Source organism: Thermobia domestica, chromosome 13, assembly GCF_964235325.1.
Source record: "Thermobia domestica chromosome 13, izTheDome1.hap1.1, whole genome shotgun sequence".
NCBI lineage: Eukaryota > Metazoa > Arthropoda > Insecta > Zygentoma > Lepismatidae > Thermobia > Thermobia domestica.
The window spans coordinates 211,871,398-211,887,431 of record NC_137466.1 but is presented as its reverse complement, the minus strand read 5'-3'; the positions used below and the strand labels follow the sequence as shown (position 1 = coordinate 211,887,431).

General features: G+C 34.6%; 1 protein-coding gene across 1 annotated transcript in view; it reads right to left on the bottom strand.

Moving 5' to 3' along the window:
- LOC145667964 (uncharacterized) overlaps positions 1–16,034 on the bottom strand; it is a 223,975-nt gene that overhangs the window by 65,688 nt on the left and 142,253 nt on the right. Inside the window, exons 17-18 of the mRNA XM_081735388.1 lie at positions 13,163–13,360; positions 10,329–10,638 (exon numbers count right to left, since the gene is read on the bottom strand). Of these exons, the coding sequence (XP_081591514.1) occupies positions 10,329–10,638; positions 13,163–13,360 (508 nt within the window). The remainder of the gene's footprint in view (positions 1–10,328; positions 10,639–13,162; positions 13,361–16,034) is intronic.

Below are 16,034 nucleotides of genomic sequence, written 5' to 3'. Positions count from 1 at the left end.
GTGGTGCTGGACTTTTGCCGCTTTCACGGATTACGGAAAATGAAAAATGAAATGAAATTTTTGAGTTTTACGTCCCACGGTTATGCCGGTTAGGCTAAAGGAGACGGTGATGATGAGAGATGAATGAAATGGTGGAATGAAGAATGTGGGAGGAAACGGGAGAACCCCGAGAAAACCCACGCACACGGTGTTTGTCCACCACAAAGTTCACTTGGCGGGAGCAGGGTTTGAACCCGGGACCCCAAGCACCAGAGGTGAACGCTCTACCACTGAGCCACCGCGGCCCCCACGGATTACGGGTAAGGGTGGTGGTGTTATTATGTCAGAATTTCATGTTACTCTAGTTAATGACTGTTATGATAATTTTATGAATTCAGTATGGTTCTTGTAACTTCCAATCAGTAAATTTACTTTATAATCAAAAAGAACGAAGAAAGGAAGACTCTCTTGAAAAGTAAAAACTGCTGACTAGTTAAAAGAGCGGAAACAGTGAGTGTAATGATCTTGCTAACTATCTGTTTGTGTGTGTGTGAAAGACCTGGACATATAAAGACGTTGACATTGGAGACACGTAAGTAGAACCTAATCCTGTTAACTTTAACAGACTATAGTAAACATCATAGTAAAAACACGTGTATGGTTTTAATAAAAACTCTCTTAAGGCAGGGGTTAGGGAAAGAACATTATAGTAGGTATAGTGTGACTATAAAATACGAACTGGTATCAATATTTGGTGAACTAGCAACAACCAGTGACCCAACTCTTAGGATCCCTCCTAATAGTTGGGAGTCTCCACTAGAAGACCAGCATGAGTCAGTCGGACGAAAGAAGATCCAAGAGTAGTTTTGATAGTTATGAAGAGATGATAATGGCCAACGTAAATCAACGCTCGCGAGCAGCGAACAAAAGAGAAGAAGTATCAATTCCCCCCCCCCCCCCCGAACATAACGAGGAGAAGGTGAACAAGAACAAGAAAACTCAGGTGTTCAGAGTGAGGTTGACAGTTGCTCTATAGGTATGAGTAATTATCAAGAAGCATTCAAGTTTATTGATAATACACTCGACGTATTAAAAAAAAGTAACGCCAAAATAGATGCAGTTAAAGAAGAACTAACAAAATGGCTCATCTACCAATCCAGGATGGAGGGAATCATTGATCATATTAAGGAAGAAAATCTAAAACTAAAGGACGAAAACTCAAGACTAATCATTGCTGAGGAAAAAAAAATAAGAAATCAAAACACTGTTTCATGCACGACTGCTGATCCCAAAACAAAAACCTTTGCAGAGATAGTAAAAGAACAAGAGACGGTAAGAACAGGAGCAATTAAAGAGGCAATGGCCAAACAAAAGCCAGTCATATTTCTAAAAGGGAAGGAGAATGAGTCCATCAAAGATCTTCAACCAAGCTTGTGAAGTCTTTTAATCCAATTAAGGAAAGAGTTAAAGTTGTTTCTGTCAAGCCGGTGGGTGGATCACTGATAGTCGAAACAGAAACTAAAGAAGATATAGAAAAAATATCAAAAAATGAAAAGGTGATGGAAGAATTCAAAATTCAAGAAAAAGGAAGAAAAGACCATTGGCTATTATATACAACGTACCGGCAGAAATGAAAGACGCAGATATTGTGTCTACAATTATTGAGCAAAACTTGGAAGATAACGATGTGGAATTGGCAAAGAAAGAAGTAAAGCCGAAATTCAGAACAGGACCAAAGAATGACACCAGGTGCCATTTGGTAATTGAAGCACCCAATGAAATCTATAAGAAACTACTCCATACAAATAGGGTATATCATCTATACGAAGCCTTAACATTCAAAGATTTCGTTTCAGTTCCTAGATGCCTTCGTTGTCTTGATTTAGGACATACCCAAAGGTTCTGCAAGGATGACAAATCAACTTGTAAAATTTGTGGACAAAAAAATCATGAACAAAAACATTGTTCGGAAAAAGGTAAACCCAAAGTTTGTATACCTTGCCAAAAAAGAAAGAAAAAGTGTACGGCTTCCAACGAAAAGGAATGACTAACATACAAAATGTTGTATGAAAGTGAAGTATCCCGAATTGACTATGGATAAGTGTTACTTTAGAAATAATATTTAAACTACAAATTAAGATCATCTTAGAAAACAAGAGAAACAAAACAAAAATCAGGAAGGCAGACACTGGGAATCGTAAAGAAAGCTAAATATGGATGAATACGTAGATTTACGTATCAATCTGTATGATTATAGTTTTGACAATATAGAACAGTATGCTAAAAACTGTATTGATTCAAACAATAGGGGAACTTTTTCAATTTTATATTTAAATGCTAGAAGTATACGAAATAAAATTAATGAATTAGAACTACTGTTACATAGAATACATATTGTAAAAGTTATAATTATAGTTGAGACATGGTTGTATTCTGGTGAAATTGAATACTATAATATTAATAACTATAAGTTCTATGTGTGTGTAGGGACTATAATCGTGGTGGAGGAATACTTGTTTATATCAGTAATGAATTAATTTGTAGACAATTATATATTATAGATAAAGAGTATAGTATGCTAGGAATACAGATAAAATTTAATGTTTTTTAGTATATATAATCCAAACAAGAATATGGTTAATGAACTGTTAGATGACATGGAGATTGTGTTAACTAGTTGTAAAAATTCATCCATTCTAATGGTAGGGGACTTTAATATTGACACATTAAACAGAGATTCAACTGAAACTTCGAAATTTGTAGTTTTGTGTAAATTATGGCCTCTTTCAGGCAAATATTAAATATCCGACCAGGCTGACTGATAACAGTAGAACCCTGATAGATCATGTATTAGTAAACGATTTAAGTGAAGTGGTTTCTGTTAATAATATATTAGCTGATGTAAGTGACCACAATATATTAATATGTAACATCATATTTCAACGGGTACTATATTATGTAAACAATATGGAACATTCACGTTTACCTAAAATAAATTATAATAAACTAAATAATTACTTTAGGAATACAAAACTTGTTTTAACTACTAATTGTATTGATGAACAATACGGTAAATTGATAAAATATATGCCAGAAGGGATTGAAATATCTAAATATAAAAGTACGCATAAGATCTGTAGGAAAGGATATAAACCTAAGTCTCCTTGGATAAACGAGGAATTGTTAAGTTTAGTAAAAATGAGAGATAGATATTACTCTTTAATTAAAAAAATTCCCAGATAATATAGATATACGTAATGAGCATAGAAAACTTAGAAATATGGTAACGAAGTCCAGACGGCAACTGAAGAGCGAGTATTATCACAAAAAATACAGGAATCTTTGTTTGACAGTAGGAAATTTTGGAGTGTAGTTACAGAAATATTAACTAATAAGATAAATAATGATATAGATTGTATACAATTGAAAATAGGAAATACCTTAGTTGATAATGAACGTATACCAAATGTGTTGAATGATCATTTTGCAAATGTTGGTAAAACACTAGCATCAAAGATACCCTTAATGGAAAATACAGCTTTGAATACGGGTATACCATACAACCGCTCATTCTTTTTTACGCCAGTTACCCACATGGAAATTATTAGAATTATTAGTTCGCTAAAGAAAAAAAGAAATCAGACAAAAGATGGATTACATAATAAATTTTTAATAAATTGCAAGGCCACCATAAGCCATACTTTATCTGAATTAGTAAATCTTTCCTTTACTCTAGGCGAATTTCCAATGCAATGTAAAACTGCCAAAGTCATTCCAATTTATAAAGGTGGAGATAAGTTAAATCCGAATAATTATAGGCCAATATCAGTATTAAGCTGCACTTCCAAATTAATTGAGAAAAGTGTACATAATAGAATGATAACTTATCTAGAGTTTATAAATTGTTTTTATAAATATCAATATGGTTTTAGGAAAAAATCAAGTACCTTAAATGCTGTAACTGATATAGTGGTAGAAATTCAAGAATGTTTGGATAACAATAAACTTGCAGCTAGACTCTTTATTGATTTAAAGAAAGCATTTGATACACTCAAACATAACATATTGCTTCAAAAGCTTGAAAATTTAGGATTCAGAGGTATATCTCTTTTATGGTTTAGAAGTTACTTGTCTAATAGGTCACAATATATATCTTAGTAAATGGAAAAGAAAGTAATGAGGCTCAAATAGAGTATGGTGTTCCACAAGGCTCCATATTAGGACCGTTACTGTTTTTAATTTATGTAAATGATGTTCATCTGCTTAACCTAAGAGGTAGAATAACTTTATTTGCTGATGATAGTGCTATATTCTATAAAGCTGATACTGCAGAGGAACTAATAACACATTAAAGAAGACTTATCTACATTATATTATTGGTTATGCTTAAACTCGTTGTCATTAAATTTAGAAGTCTCATTATATAATTTTTCACAAGCCGTTATCAAAGATCATTCTTTCTAACAAAATTTGAATTAAGAATTTGGAGGTGAAAAGAATCGAATACACTACATATTTAGGGATAATAATAGATCAACATCTGACTTGGGAATTACATATTAAAAATTTAGAAAAGAAAATAACTCCTACTGTAGGTATTAGGTACCGCTTTAGAAAAACCCTAACAACGAACTTAAAAAGAATGGTATACAATGCATATATGTATACAAAGTCATTTGATATATTTGTGTATTATTTGTGGTCATGCTAATAAATAAAAAATACAGCCACTCATAATATTACAAAAGAAAGCCATTAGAGCAATGTATAGTCGACCTATGGACTATCCAATTAAGGGTTTATTTATGGAATCAAATATACTGCCATTCGATTTATTAATTAAAATCCAATCCTGTATGTATGTCCATAATGTACTTTCAAATAATATACATAGTAATCTACTTTTAATAAAGAGGAAAGAGGCACATAATTATAATACTAGAAAAAAGAATCATATTGATATTGATAATGTAAATACAACACAGAATGGTATAAATAGCGTTAAGCATAACATTACACAAACTTATAATAGTCTGCCTAAAGATATAAAAAACACAAAAGCAATACCTTTATTTAAAAAAGAAATCAAAAAAACACTTTTGGAATAAATTTGCTGAATTATCTAGTAGCCATAAAAATGATAAATGAAGACAGTGGATACTGACATATTACTACATAAAAAACAGCAAAAAGAAATACTTAGTCCCTTAAAGTGAGCTATTGCTCGTTGGGACAACATTTTCCATCTTCTACTATCCACATGTTATACCTGTCAGCTATAGGGAACTTGGAGGACCAGTTCCCTTTATAATTTAGGAATATTAAGTGTGGGAAATCTGGAGGACCGATTTCCCTATTAATGACGTATATTAAGTGTGAGAAATTAGGATATTATCAAAATAAATTGTAGGAAATTTGGATTTCCAATTTCCGTATAGTATGGTATTTCTGTTACTCTTTGTTTCTTTCTTTTCCTCTTATTTTTTTTAAAGGACTTGTGTTAGTAAAAACATGTTTTGATTATAATGGTATAATATATTGAGAACAAATGTAGATATCTTGTATAAATCTTCCAGCACGGGTCTAAATTCTGTAGCATCTCTTTTGTATAATAAATAAATTTAAAAAATAAACAAAGCACCAAGAATCACAAGTCACACGTAAATGAAATGCGGTGAGACACTGCATCAACGTACAGTGTCTATTTCTTTTGATTCAAGCCTTCTTTTGAGTTCCACAATACGTCGATTAAGGCGATACCACTTTGCGTTCCTTGATTTAGCGACGTGTCCCATCTGCAGTTGATAGATTGTCATTTTATTTTCTGCTTCCTCCTGTTTCAAAAGATATATAAATTCTGCATACATTCAAGTGTGGATTCCTTGCTTTCTTGTTTATTTTGGAGTGCCATACTTTCGCTTAATTAGTCGTCCAGTGTCTACTGTCATCGTAGGCGTTATGTCCATTGATAGAGTAAGCTTGTTTCGCTTAATCTTGTATCTATTTCTTTCAAGCATACTTTTCTGATTTTTTAAAACTTTCATACAGAAGGCAGCTTTCATCAACCAGCCAAAATGTATAAATAGATGAAAGTACAAAAGGAAACATGGATAATGTGATATTGTTTTTACATGAACTTTTCAGGAAGTGTCATGACTTTGTCTCTGTTCCAGAAAGGGAAAAGAACTTGTTAGAAACTACTCGAGAGATAGATAGTTAATTGCTACAGGTTGTGAGTATATTCAATAAATCAACAAATCCTGAAGAACTAGTGAAAGTGGGATAACATTTCCAATTACATTTTTATGCATCTAATGATGGTGACGCACTGGCTTTCTGTCGATATTTCACATATAGAAGACTTACCTCACACCAATTACTCATCCCTCAGTTTTACCTGTAAGAGCAAGTACGAGCAGACCGCACGTACTGAAGGTGTACCATTAGGGGCAAACTTGACTTGAGCAAAACATTCCAGCAATTGATTCGAGGTCGGGGGATAAAATGAAGAACCAGCATCAAATTCTTTTCGGAAGCTAGTATATTGCAAATGTAAAAACATGTACTTCGACCACCTATTCATGTTCGAGGTTGTTTTACTCAGACATGTGCATTAATTGTAGGGAAGTCACATTTTGGGAATCAAATAACAAAATGAAAGTGACATGTTGGAGTTATCTTTGTGTTGAACTAAATCGAATTATGCGTTACTTTTACGAATCTTTCGAAGTTCCTTCTTCCTTTTTCTTTTTAGTTTTTCAGTGGTAGGTATCTTTCCTATTCTGACAGAATTAGAGTTTAAATTACTAAAATATAAACGCTCTCCTTAAAATTCTTTGTTTCAACGCCTTTTTTTATCTGAAGCAACAATGGGTCTGATCCAACTCAACCGTAGGTTTATATCCCAACAGTGCACCGTGCCAGGGATAGGTTCATTTCGTCTATGTGCTATAACTTATTTCTACCGTTTATAAAAGCTGAATTTAACTCAAATAACGTTTTCTCTATGGACTATTATGCTAGGGAAAATAAGTTTACATAAGCTTCCATATAATACCCCGTTATTCTCAAATGTACCATATTTCGTATATATCAATTATGGCATGTTGACATATTTTCTTTATTTTTTTTAAAAATTTATATAAATATTTTATGTTTTAAAAACAAGAAAATCAGAAAAATACGGATGAAAGAAATATAGGTACAAGATTAGTGATATAAGCGTATTCTATCTTTTGTAACTTTATACCTACCTGACCTACAGAGATGAATTGTATATCAAACGAAGGAAATTTTATTTACAAAATATTTTGTTATATAAGTTCCAAATCCTAGAATTGAACGTAAGGTAAGAAATCAAGGAAAACATGATTGTTCTATAGATGATGGGGGCCGAATTGGATATGGGAGCCATATTGGATGAAGATCAAGAGGGATGTTCAGGAATTTCATTTCTGAATATTACTATACTTGATGAAAGGAAACTATCCAGCAAATTTCATTAAGCTACTAATTTTTGTTGGGTTTGTCAAAATTTTCCCCTGCACACTGGGCTATTTAATAAGAGCACGAAATTGTTTCAACAGGAAATGCTAACTATTAATGAGGTACAGGACTATCAACGTATGCGAGCTTGACCATTTAAAAAAAGAAATTAACTTTCGCCTAACAAGAAAATTAACTCGGTGTCATTGCTTTGATTGACGTTTGCATAGCTAGGAGGTATTAGACGAATCTTGAGTAGGCGAAACTTGAAGCCCCGCTGAGTACATATGTGAATGTTGTGATTCGCGATCAGTTCACCAATAGATTAGAAATGAAACAACGTCACCAGAGTGTAATTAAGGACTTGGATATTTCTTGCAGTGTTACGTCGCGACTGTGGAATTTTTTTTCTAGTTGTTGAAAACACTGCAAGGCAATACCGTGAAGGTAACTGACGTGCAACGCCACGTGAGGATCGGTATCCGGTCTTAAATGCACGACAGAGACCAACGAGCACAGCAGACACACTAGCTCGAGATCATGAAGCTGCCTCTGAAGAGGAACAAGTAGTACTATATACATCAGACAAGGCTTACTAAGAAAGCCCTCTATCTCTATTTAAAAGAATTGGCAGTGATGTTCCCCAGGGATTGGTATTACGGCCCATTATCATTTCTGCTATATGTTAATCTACCAAATAACATTAACATTCGCAAACATACTATGTATGCGATGAGTGATAACAAAAATCTAACTATAACAGGAGAAATTGATGATGTTATCTTCAACAAAAATTATGAAAATACCCACAATTTCGAAAACCAGTTTGATTAAAATACAACTAATACAAAATACAATTACCTAGGTACCTATTCAACACAAATAAATCTACGGCCTTAAATTTCCACCACATTTAAAACAGGAATTACATAGCTATTGAGCTAAATAGTGAAAAAAATATTTCGCTCAAACTCAACAAAATTTCTAGCTCTTTACCTAAATCTTCTGTGTCTCAAAATATCAATAAAGTACTTAATGCATTAAAATCAATCAAACAGTCTTAAAACTAAACTCACAACTTATATTTTGGACTTTTCCACCCTTTCACTTACCTATGGCGTAGTTTTCGGAAGAAATTGCCTTAAAAGTAACACACTCATTATTTAAAAGAGGACCTTGAGAATTATAACAGAAACACCAAAATAAATGACTGTAGCAGCTTGCCCAACGATGGTTGTATTTTACACAACCACCGTATATTTTATGAACTCCTGCATAGTACGTGACATTGATAATGGTTTCATATTGTAATGGATGACTCTTAGTCCTGTCTATTAGACTAACAAGAAAAGCTTTTATGACGTCAAATGTGGTTTAGTACTTTTCTTCGAAGCTTTCCAATATCGCAACTATCGTACAAAAGATCCACTTCTCGTCATAAGTCATAATACAATCGTGTAGGAAATCACTGAAGTGATAAAACAATAAGTTACTGCAGATGTCAACTAGTTGACGCGTACGATACTCAGCTCTTGCAAGACTCAGGTTACTTTTTGTTTTTAAATTTCCCCTGTATACTACAGATGGTCAGAAATGGAGAAGCTGAATCGTCGAGTAAAGTTTCCGATGGTAGTACAAGGTCTTTGCCTTCATATATACCTTTAGCAATCTTACCTTCTGCTTTCTCTAGATTAGGAAATGCAAGATCTAGCGATTGACTTTATGTTCCATGCTCTTTTAATATTAGACACACAGGGTGGGAGGGAATTAATTTGCTATTGATGATCTCTAGAACTCTTTAAATCCTTAATTTATTTATTTAAAAAAAAAAAAAAAAAAACTGTTTCTTGCAATGATAGAAATTATTACAGGATATCTCATTAATGTCACTGCAGATATCAGTGGCGGAGTGTGAGGAAACGTTTAACCTAGAGGGCTCTTGCAATATGTTTGCAAAAACTTGGTTAATTAGCTCCTCCATTTTATCAAGAATTTTTGATATTGTGCTATACATACCTTCCCCCTCTCCCAACATGGGGGGCCGCGGTGGCTCAGTGGTAGAGCGTTCACCTCTGGTGCTTGGGGTCCTGGTTCGATCCCAGCCCCCGCCAAGTGAACTTTGTGGTGGACAAACACCGTGTGTGTGGGTTTTCTCGGGGTTCTCCCGTTTCCTCCCACTTTCTTCATTCCACCATTTCATTCATCACTCATCATCACCGTCTCCTTTAGCCTAACCGGCATAACCGTGGGACGTAAAACTAAAAGATTTCATTTCATTTTTCTCCCAACATGAAACACGGTTTCACCTGTCTTGTTGGATATTACTGAAAAGATCGGGCCAATCGTCATACCACGCAAGCATAATGTCACCATACTTAACCGAGGACCACAGTTTTCCGCCGATAATTCCTGGCAGTAATGTGGTTTTCATGGACGAAAATTCCTTCCTTCAGAACAGTTCGATTGTGTATCAAATTAAACCACTTTCTTGTCTTTGTAATTTCTGAGGACTTCGAGCGAAAATTTCCTGAACCACTTTCACATTTTTCTCAGTCCTGGATTTTGAGGAACGAGCCTTCTCCTAGTATCTGCTACAGAGCCTGTATATATTAGCTTCAAATGGCAATTCGTTATGATCTCTGCATGCAACGAAACAAGAAGTCTTTTCACACTTAGCCATTATCTCTGTACTTGCACCACGAACTGACATACTTTGTATCAGGATGCCAACTGAGCTCGCTCACGCAAGGTGAAATTTTGATCAACGCTCCGCTATTGCACTTCCATTTTACAGCCCCACCAAAAACAAAATTCTCGTTATATAAATACAGCCTTAGAATTCGAAATATGCAAATTATACTTACCATAATAGCATCGGCTACAGTTCTTCCGCACGTGACGCCATTGGTTTTATCGATGTGTATAAAACATTCCGATCCACGTTCTTTGACTTTAACAGACTTCCCGAAGAACAAGAGAACAATTGGTGGGACAACAGTTGAGTCAAATATGTAACACGGACTCCTCTGGTGGGTCTTCATCTTCTGATAATACATCACAAATCGCTCTTTCAAAACTTTGCCATGGTTCACAGATCTTTGATGAATTGCTACCTCACCATCTTCAGTGGTAAGGATTGTTTCCAATAGCTTGCTTGCAGTAGAACTTAGCTCTCTGCAATGAAATTACGGTAAAACTTTTTAAGAAAAATTGTTTCTTTTAAAAAAAAAAAAAAAATTCTGGTTTACATGGTTGGAAAAATTAATGAAAATTTTAACAGATTGAAATTAAAAATTTAGACTCTGAAACATAATTGATGAAATTAATAATTACTATCAGAAAAAAGTAGCGGTCAAAATTAGAATTGACTTCAAAATAAATTGATGAAAAATTAAAATTAAAAATGACAACTCCCACTACAATGCAATAATTGATGTCTTGAGTTGTGAAAGCTAATGTAAAATTTAAGGATAAAGTTAAAGGCATAAGAAAATTAATCTATTATTGTAAAAAGTCACTGTTTTCAGACAGAACTGATAATCAATAAAAACTAAAATTTAAGAAAAAAGCTTAAAATTCAGAATAAAATCAATGAAAATTGTCTTTTAAGTAAATATAAATCGTAAACATTCTTGCAGAATATCTATTTTGCATGTTTTTAAGAAGAAAATTACGATTAATGTTTTAAAACGATTAATTTTTAATCGATACAATTTTTTTTAAACAATTATTAATTAAAAAGTAACTCCTGGAAAATTTAATTGATTAAATTAATGTTAACAAAAAACTAAATTGATTACTTTAATCGTTGATCTTTTAACAGATTAATTATAAGGCTGCACTCTTCATTTAAAACTGACGAAATACGAACCCACCCTTTTCTTTTTTCGTCTGACAACTTTCATATTAATTTTTAAACTTGTTTATTATATCCTCAACTTTTATAACAAACAAATTCAATTTAAACCAATTGTAAATATGATTTCGAACAATGCGATGCTGAATTGCGCGGACATTTATTGGAAATAAAGAACCACGCTAAACAAGGTATTCCTGTGCTAAGATTACATGTTTTTATTATAATTTTTTGGGATGTGCGCACAAGGACACCTAACTTATGGTACCCTTGTGATAGTTGATATATATTAGCTATTGTACGAAGATACACGTAATAAATAAGTAACAGTGGCACGCTCAAGAATTTGGTTTGTATTAATATTGAAATCGGAAGTGGTAGTAATTTCTACCACTTCCGGTTTCAGCAGAGAGAGATTAGAGTGGAAATGGAATATATTCTTGGGACACTTAACTGTTTGCTGAAAACAGCTTCTCGCTATCTATTACCGTTTTCCTCTATAGCAATCAATGTAAAACCGGAAATAGTTGATTTCTATCATTTCCGACTCTCTTTTGTAATACTAACATCCGTTTACTAGTTGAACTGTTTCTCCTTTCGTCTCCGGACCTAAGCCCTATAGAACGAGTTTGACCAACAGCCAGGCTTCGGCAACGACCATCTCCCAGCTACGTCAAGATCTGCAGTAAGTGCAGATGTTATACCTCAGATATTCAGCATATCTACAACCAGCTAACCTGTGGGAATAGCTGTTTATGTGGCCTCTCCAGGTGATTGGTTACACAGCTATTGAGGTGAACATTTTATGTAATATATATTCAGAATGTCCCACGAGTACCATGCTGTCACACGGCGTCTGACAAACGCTCCATGTGACTGAAATCCAGGGAGTTTCCAGGCCATGTAAGATGCTTGGGGTCCGTACTGTGTTCCTCGAAACATTCCCACACAGGATATGAGTGGTACGTAGGTGTTTTACCGTCTTGGAATACACCATCCCCACGAGGAAAAAAGCGCAATGCGGTGGGGTATACAGAATTCACCAGAAGATCACGACACTGGAAACCAGTCGTGCACTTGTCTACAACCACGAGGGGATCCGTTGCATGCACATACAGCTCCCGGACTTCCAGCGCCTCATGAAGTTTCCGGCAAACATCCACATGACAACTCATGGAAAAGGGAACTATGATTTACTAGACATACGCCTAGTATTACTAGATACGACTAGGAATTAGGACCTACTTCCAGTCTTTTATTGTCCAATTTTCATATTCATTATACCAGGTGAATCACTGCTACAGTTGAGCTCAGGTGGGCAATGGGTGACGCCAGAAACATCTGAAAAATACTCCAGTGAGACAGTGCATGGCTCTAGGGACACAATATATTTTTTGTGTTGACCATGATTGTATTGAGTAGTCGGATGCGCCTCTGAGCCCATACCTCTCGCTGAATGCAACGTTTACCCTGACAATCAATCTTGCGCCATCCGCTACAGTTTCACCGAAGGTTTGTCACTTGTATCTGTTGACCAACAGTCATGATACACTTTTGCTCCGCTGCTCTCAAACATCACTAACCCCTCGCAATTCCACGAATTACCATTTTTCAAACACTGATAAATCTTGGTGTTTATCAATCACGCGTAAAATTCTTACTACTCTTACTGTTGGGACGTGCACTAAATCACTACAAAACTTAACGTACAACAAAGTTGCAGCTAGTACTCGAAAGGGGATAATAAATCAATGATCAGTCCGTATACATACGTATATATATCAAGTAGAAATAAGACATTAATATTACTGTAGGTAAGTCAAAGCAATGTATACTACTTACGAGCTACTCTGTATCAGAGAAACCAATTCTGGATTTTTGTGTTTTACTACTGCAACATTTGGGTAGAGCCCAGCGCAAACGATTGCTCTAACAAGCGCTACATTGTTCGAATTAACGTTGCTAGAAGCGTCCCTGGGATTCTTGCTTCTCAGGAGGTTGAGCTTATACAGATGCTCACAGAAATCCCATTTCAAAGTTCTACAAAATAAACAGAGGTAAAAAATTAGAAACTAAAAGTTCACAGGACGATACATTACTTTCACTTAATTTGACTGACTAGTACATATAAAATGTAGGCACATATTCCGAAGCAGAACGGAGACAGACAGACAGACACACACAAATACACACACACAGAGATTATAAAATAAATTGAAATGTCTTACTTCTCAAGTTTTCCAAAAATGATGATACTATTTATTATTTTTATTATTCATCAGTAATTTTGAATGCTTCCTTAAAGATATCGAAGAACAAGAGGTTATTAAAATCTTTATCCAGCACTCAGAGCAAAAACCACAAAAGTCTTTCTGTCAAGAAAATCCATATGGAAAAGCTATCCGTGTATGGAAAGAAGTTTTTTTTTTTTGGTCGATGCATGCAGTGCATAACTGGATCGCGAAATCAACCGTAGGACGTATCAAGTGTAGTGACAATCAATGACCTGTGCACCTAGAGAAGATTTTAACAGGATAAACACTGCGGCAGGTGGTTCGTGAGGGTAAGCATATATCGATTAACCCCATTACATATATTTGGTGTTCACATAGGTTAGCCTACAGCATGGTGCGCAGACAGTACAATTTCCGAAAAGTGCGGCATGGCACATACCCAGACACACAATTGAAGAACAAAACAAAATCATTCAAATGGATTTCTTCTCAGTATGCAGAGAAATAAATAAGTAAAAAAGAAACCCGCATGAATGCAGTATTAGCAACATGAAACGACGTGTGCACCAATGTAGCAGAAACGCCCATCTTCACTGTATCTGTTCGGAAAGTTACGTTTAATTTGTAGATATGCTGCTTGTTCATTTCCAGGAAAGAAAAGAGATAGTGAGTGCTACATCGTACTACGCTGTTTCACTGAAACTTCGGGTTGCCTTTCCCAACATTGTTCAATCACAAAACGCCAGGTTTCGTGTAGCCCGAGCAGCCCACGAGCGTTTTGCAGAATTCAACCAGCAACTTGTTCAGGAGCAGCCGCACAGTCCAGACTTGGGCCCCAACTTTTTTCACTTATTTGGTCCCCTGAAATCCTAACTCAGTGTTAAACTTTCGTGGATGATGCAGAGGTGGTAAGGAGATCCGCAAGTGGCTGCTTCAAGAATCCACAGCTTCTACACAGCAAGTATTGGGGTATTTATACAACAATGCAACAATGTCTCAATGCAGATGGAGATTATTCTGTTGCTTGTAAATACTTTTTTTTTTTAAAAAAAAAAAAGGCCTAATCACTGCGAAATTAAAATACCACTAATTTTACAATTATGTGATTTCTTCAAATAGATAAAAGATAATCGAAATGTGGAACAAAAGCGCCCTAGACATTATTATTTTCCATGAGGTACCGTTATCACGAGTCACCTAATAGTTTTCCGTTTCCAGCCATTTATAAACGCGGAAAATAAATGCCAATTTTCTAAATGGCTGGAAGCCGAAAGCAGATAAGCAAGTCGTGATAACGGTATCTCATGTAAAATAATATTGTCTAACGAGCTCTTGTTCCACTTTTCGGTTATCTTTTATTTATTTGAAGGCATCACATAATTACTGTCAAATTAGCGGTATTTTAATTTCGCCGTGATGGGGCCTCTTAATGTATCGTTTTGGAACTTCTTGCGGGCTTTATCTCGTAAAAGTAATAATCCGCTTCTGATAGATGCACACTGCAGAATAATAATAATAATAATAATAATAATAATAATAATAATAATAATAATAATAATAATAATAATAATAATAATAATAATAATAATAACAAACATTACGATTTTTTGTAGTTCTGTTCATACCTTTCCCAGTTTCCTTCTTCCAAAAACCTTACCCTGAAGAGGGTTACAGTATTGAATTAACATTACTGGAGTAAATGACTTTTCAGTATTCGGTGCATGGAATAATAATTACTAATTCCTTAAAAGAGCTTGATGCCTAAGGAATAAACAATATACACTGCACAAGAAATATACCTAGGTAAATATAAAATGTAAATCTAAATAAAAATCTTGTTGTGTTGCGGCAAGCCCAGTAGAGAGTCTTCCCAGTCGAGGACAACGGGATTTCATTTTTCTCCCAATAATATAAGCTAATAGTTTCTCTCTGCCTTTTTCTACCCCCCCACTTTTTTTTCATAAATATGGCTATGCTACTGACCTTCACCTGGATGGATACGATCTTAAATGTGGATTCATTAAAATCAAATAAATAAATAAATAAATAAATGTATTCAGGCGACAGATTTACAGATACATTTCTACATACATATACAAGGTGTTTCAAAACAACACCGACATCGTTTGGCAGGAGATTTCAGACACCAAGATAACACACACAAAAAAAAAAAAAAAAAAAAAAAAAGTGTAGACCAACCTAGGTGCACAAATGATTCCTTTCGGAGTTTACAGGTTGCCAAAAACATGAAGAAATGAACTTTAAAAGGTCCATAGCTCCAAAACTATTGGACGTAAGATTACTATAGTCGGGTCAAGACTTCACTTAAGAACTAATGTGTGTCCTATAAATAAATAAATAAATAAATAAATAAATAACTAAATAAAAAAAAAATCAGAATCCTGTGGTATTTCCGCAACAAGTTTTATAGAGATAGTTGGTGAGTACTTCACATTATATGCCCGTAGCAAAACTCCCTC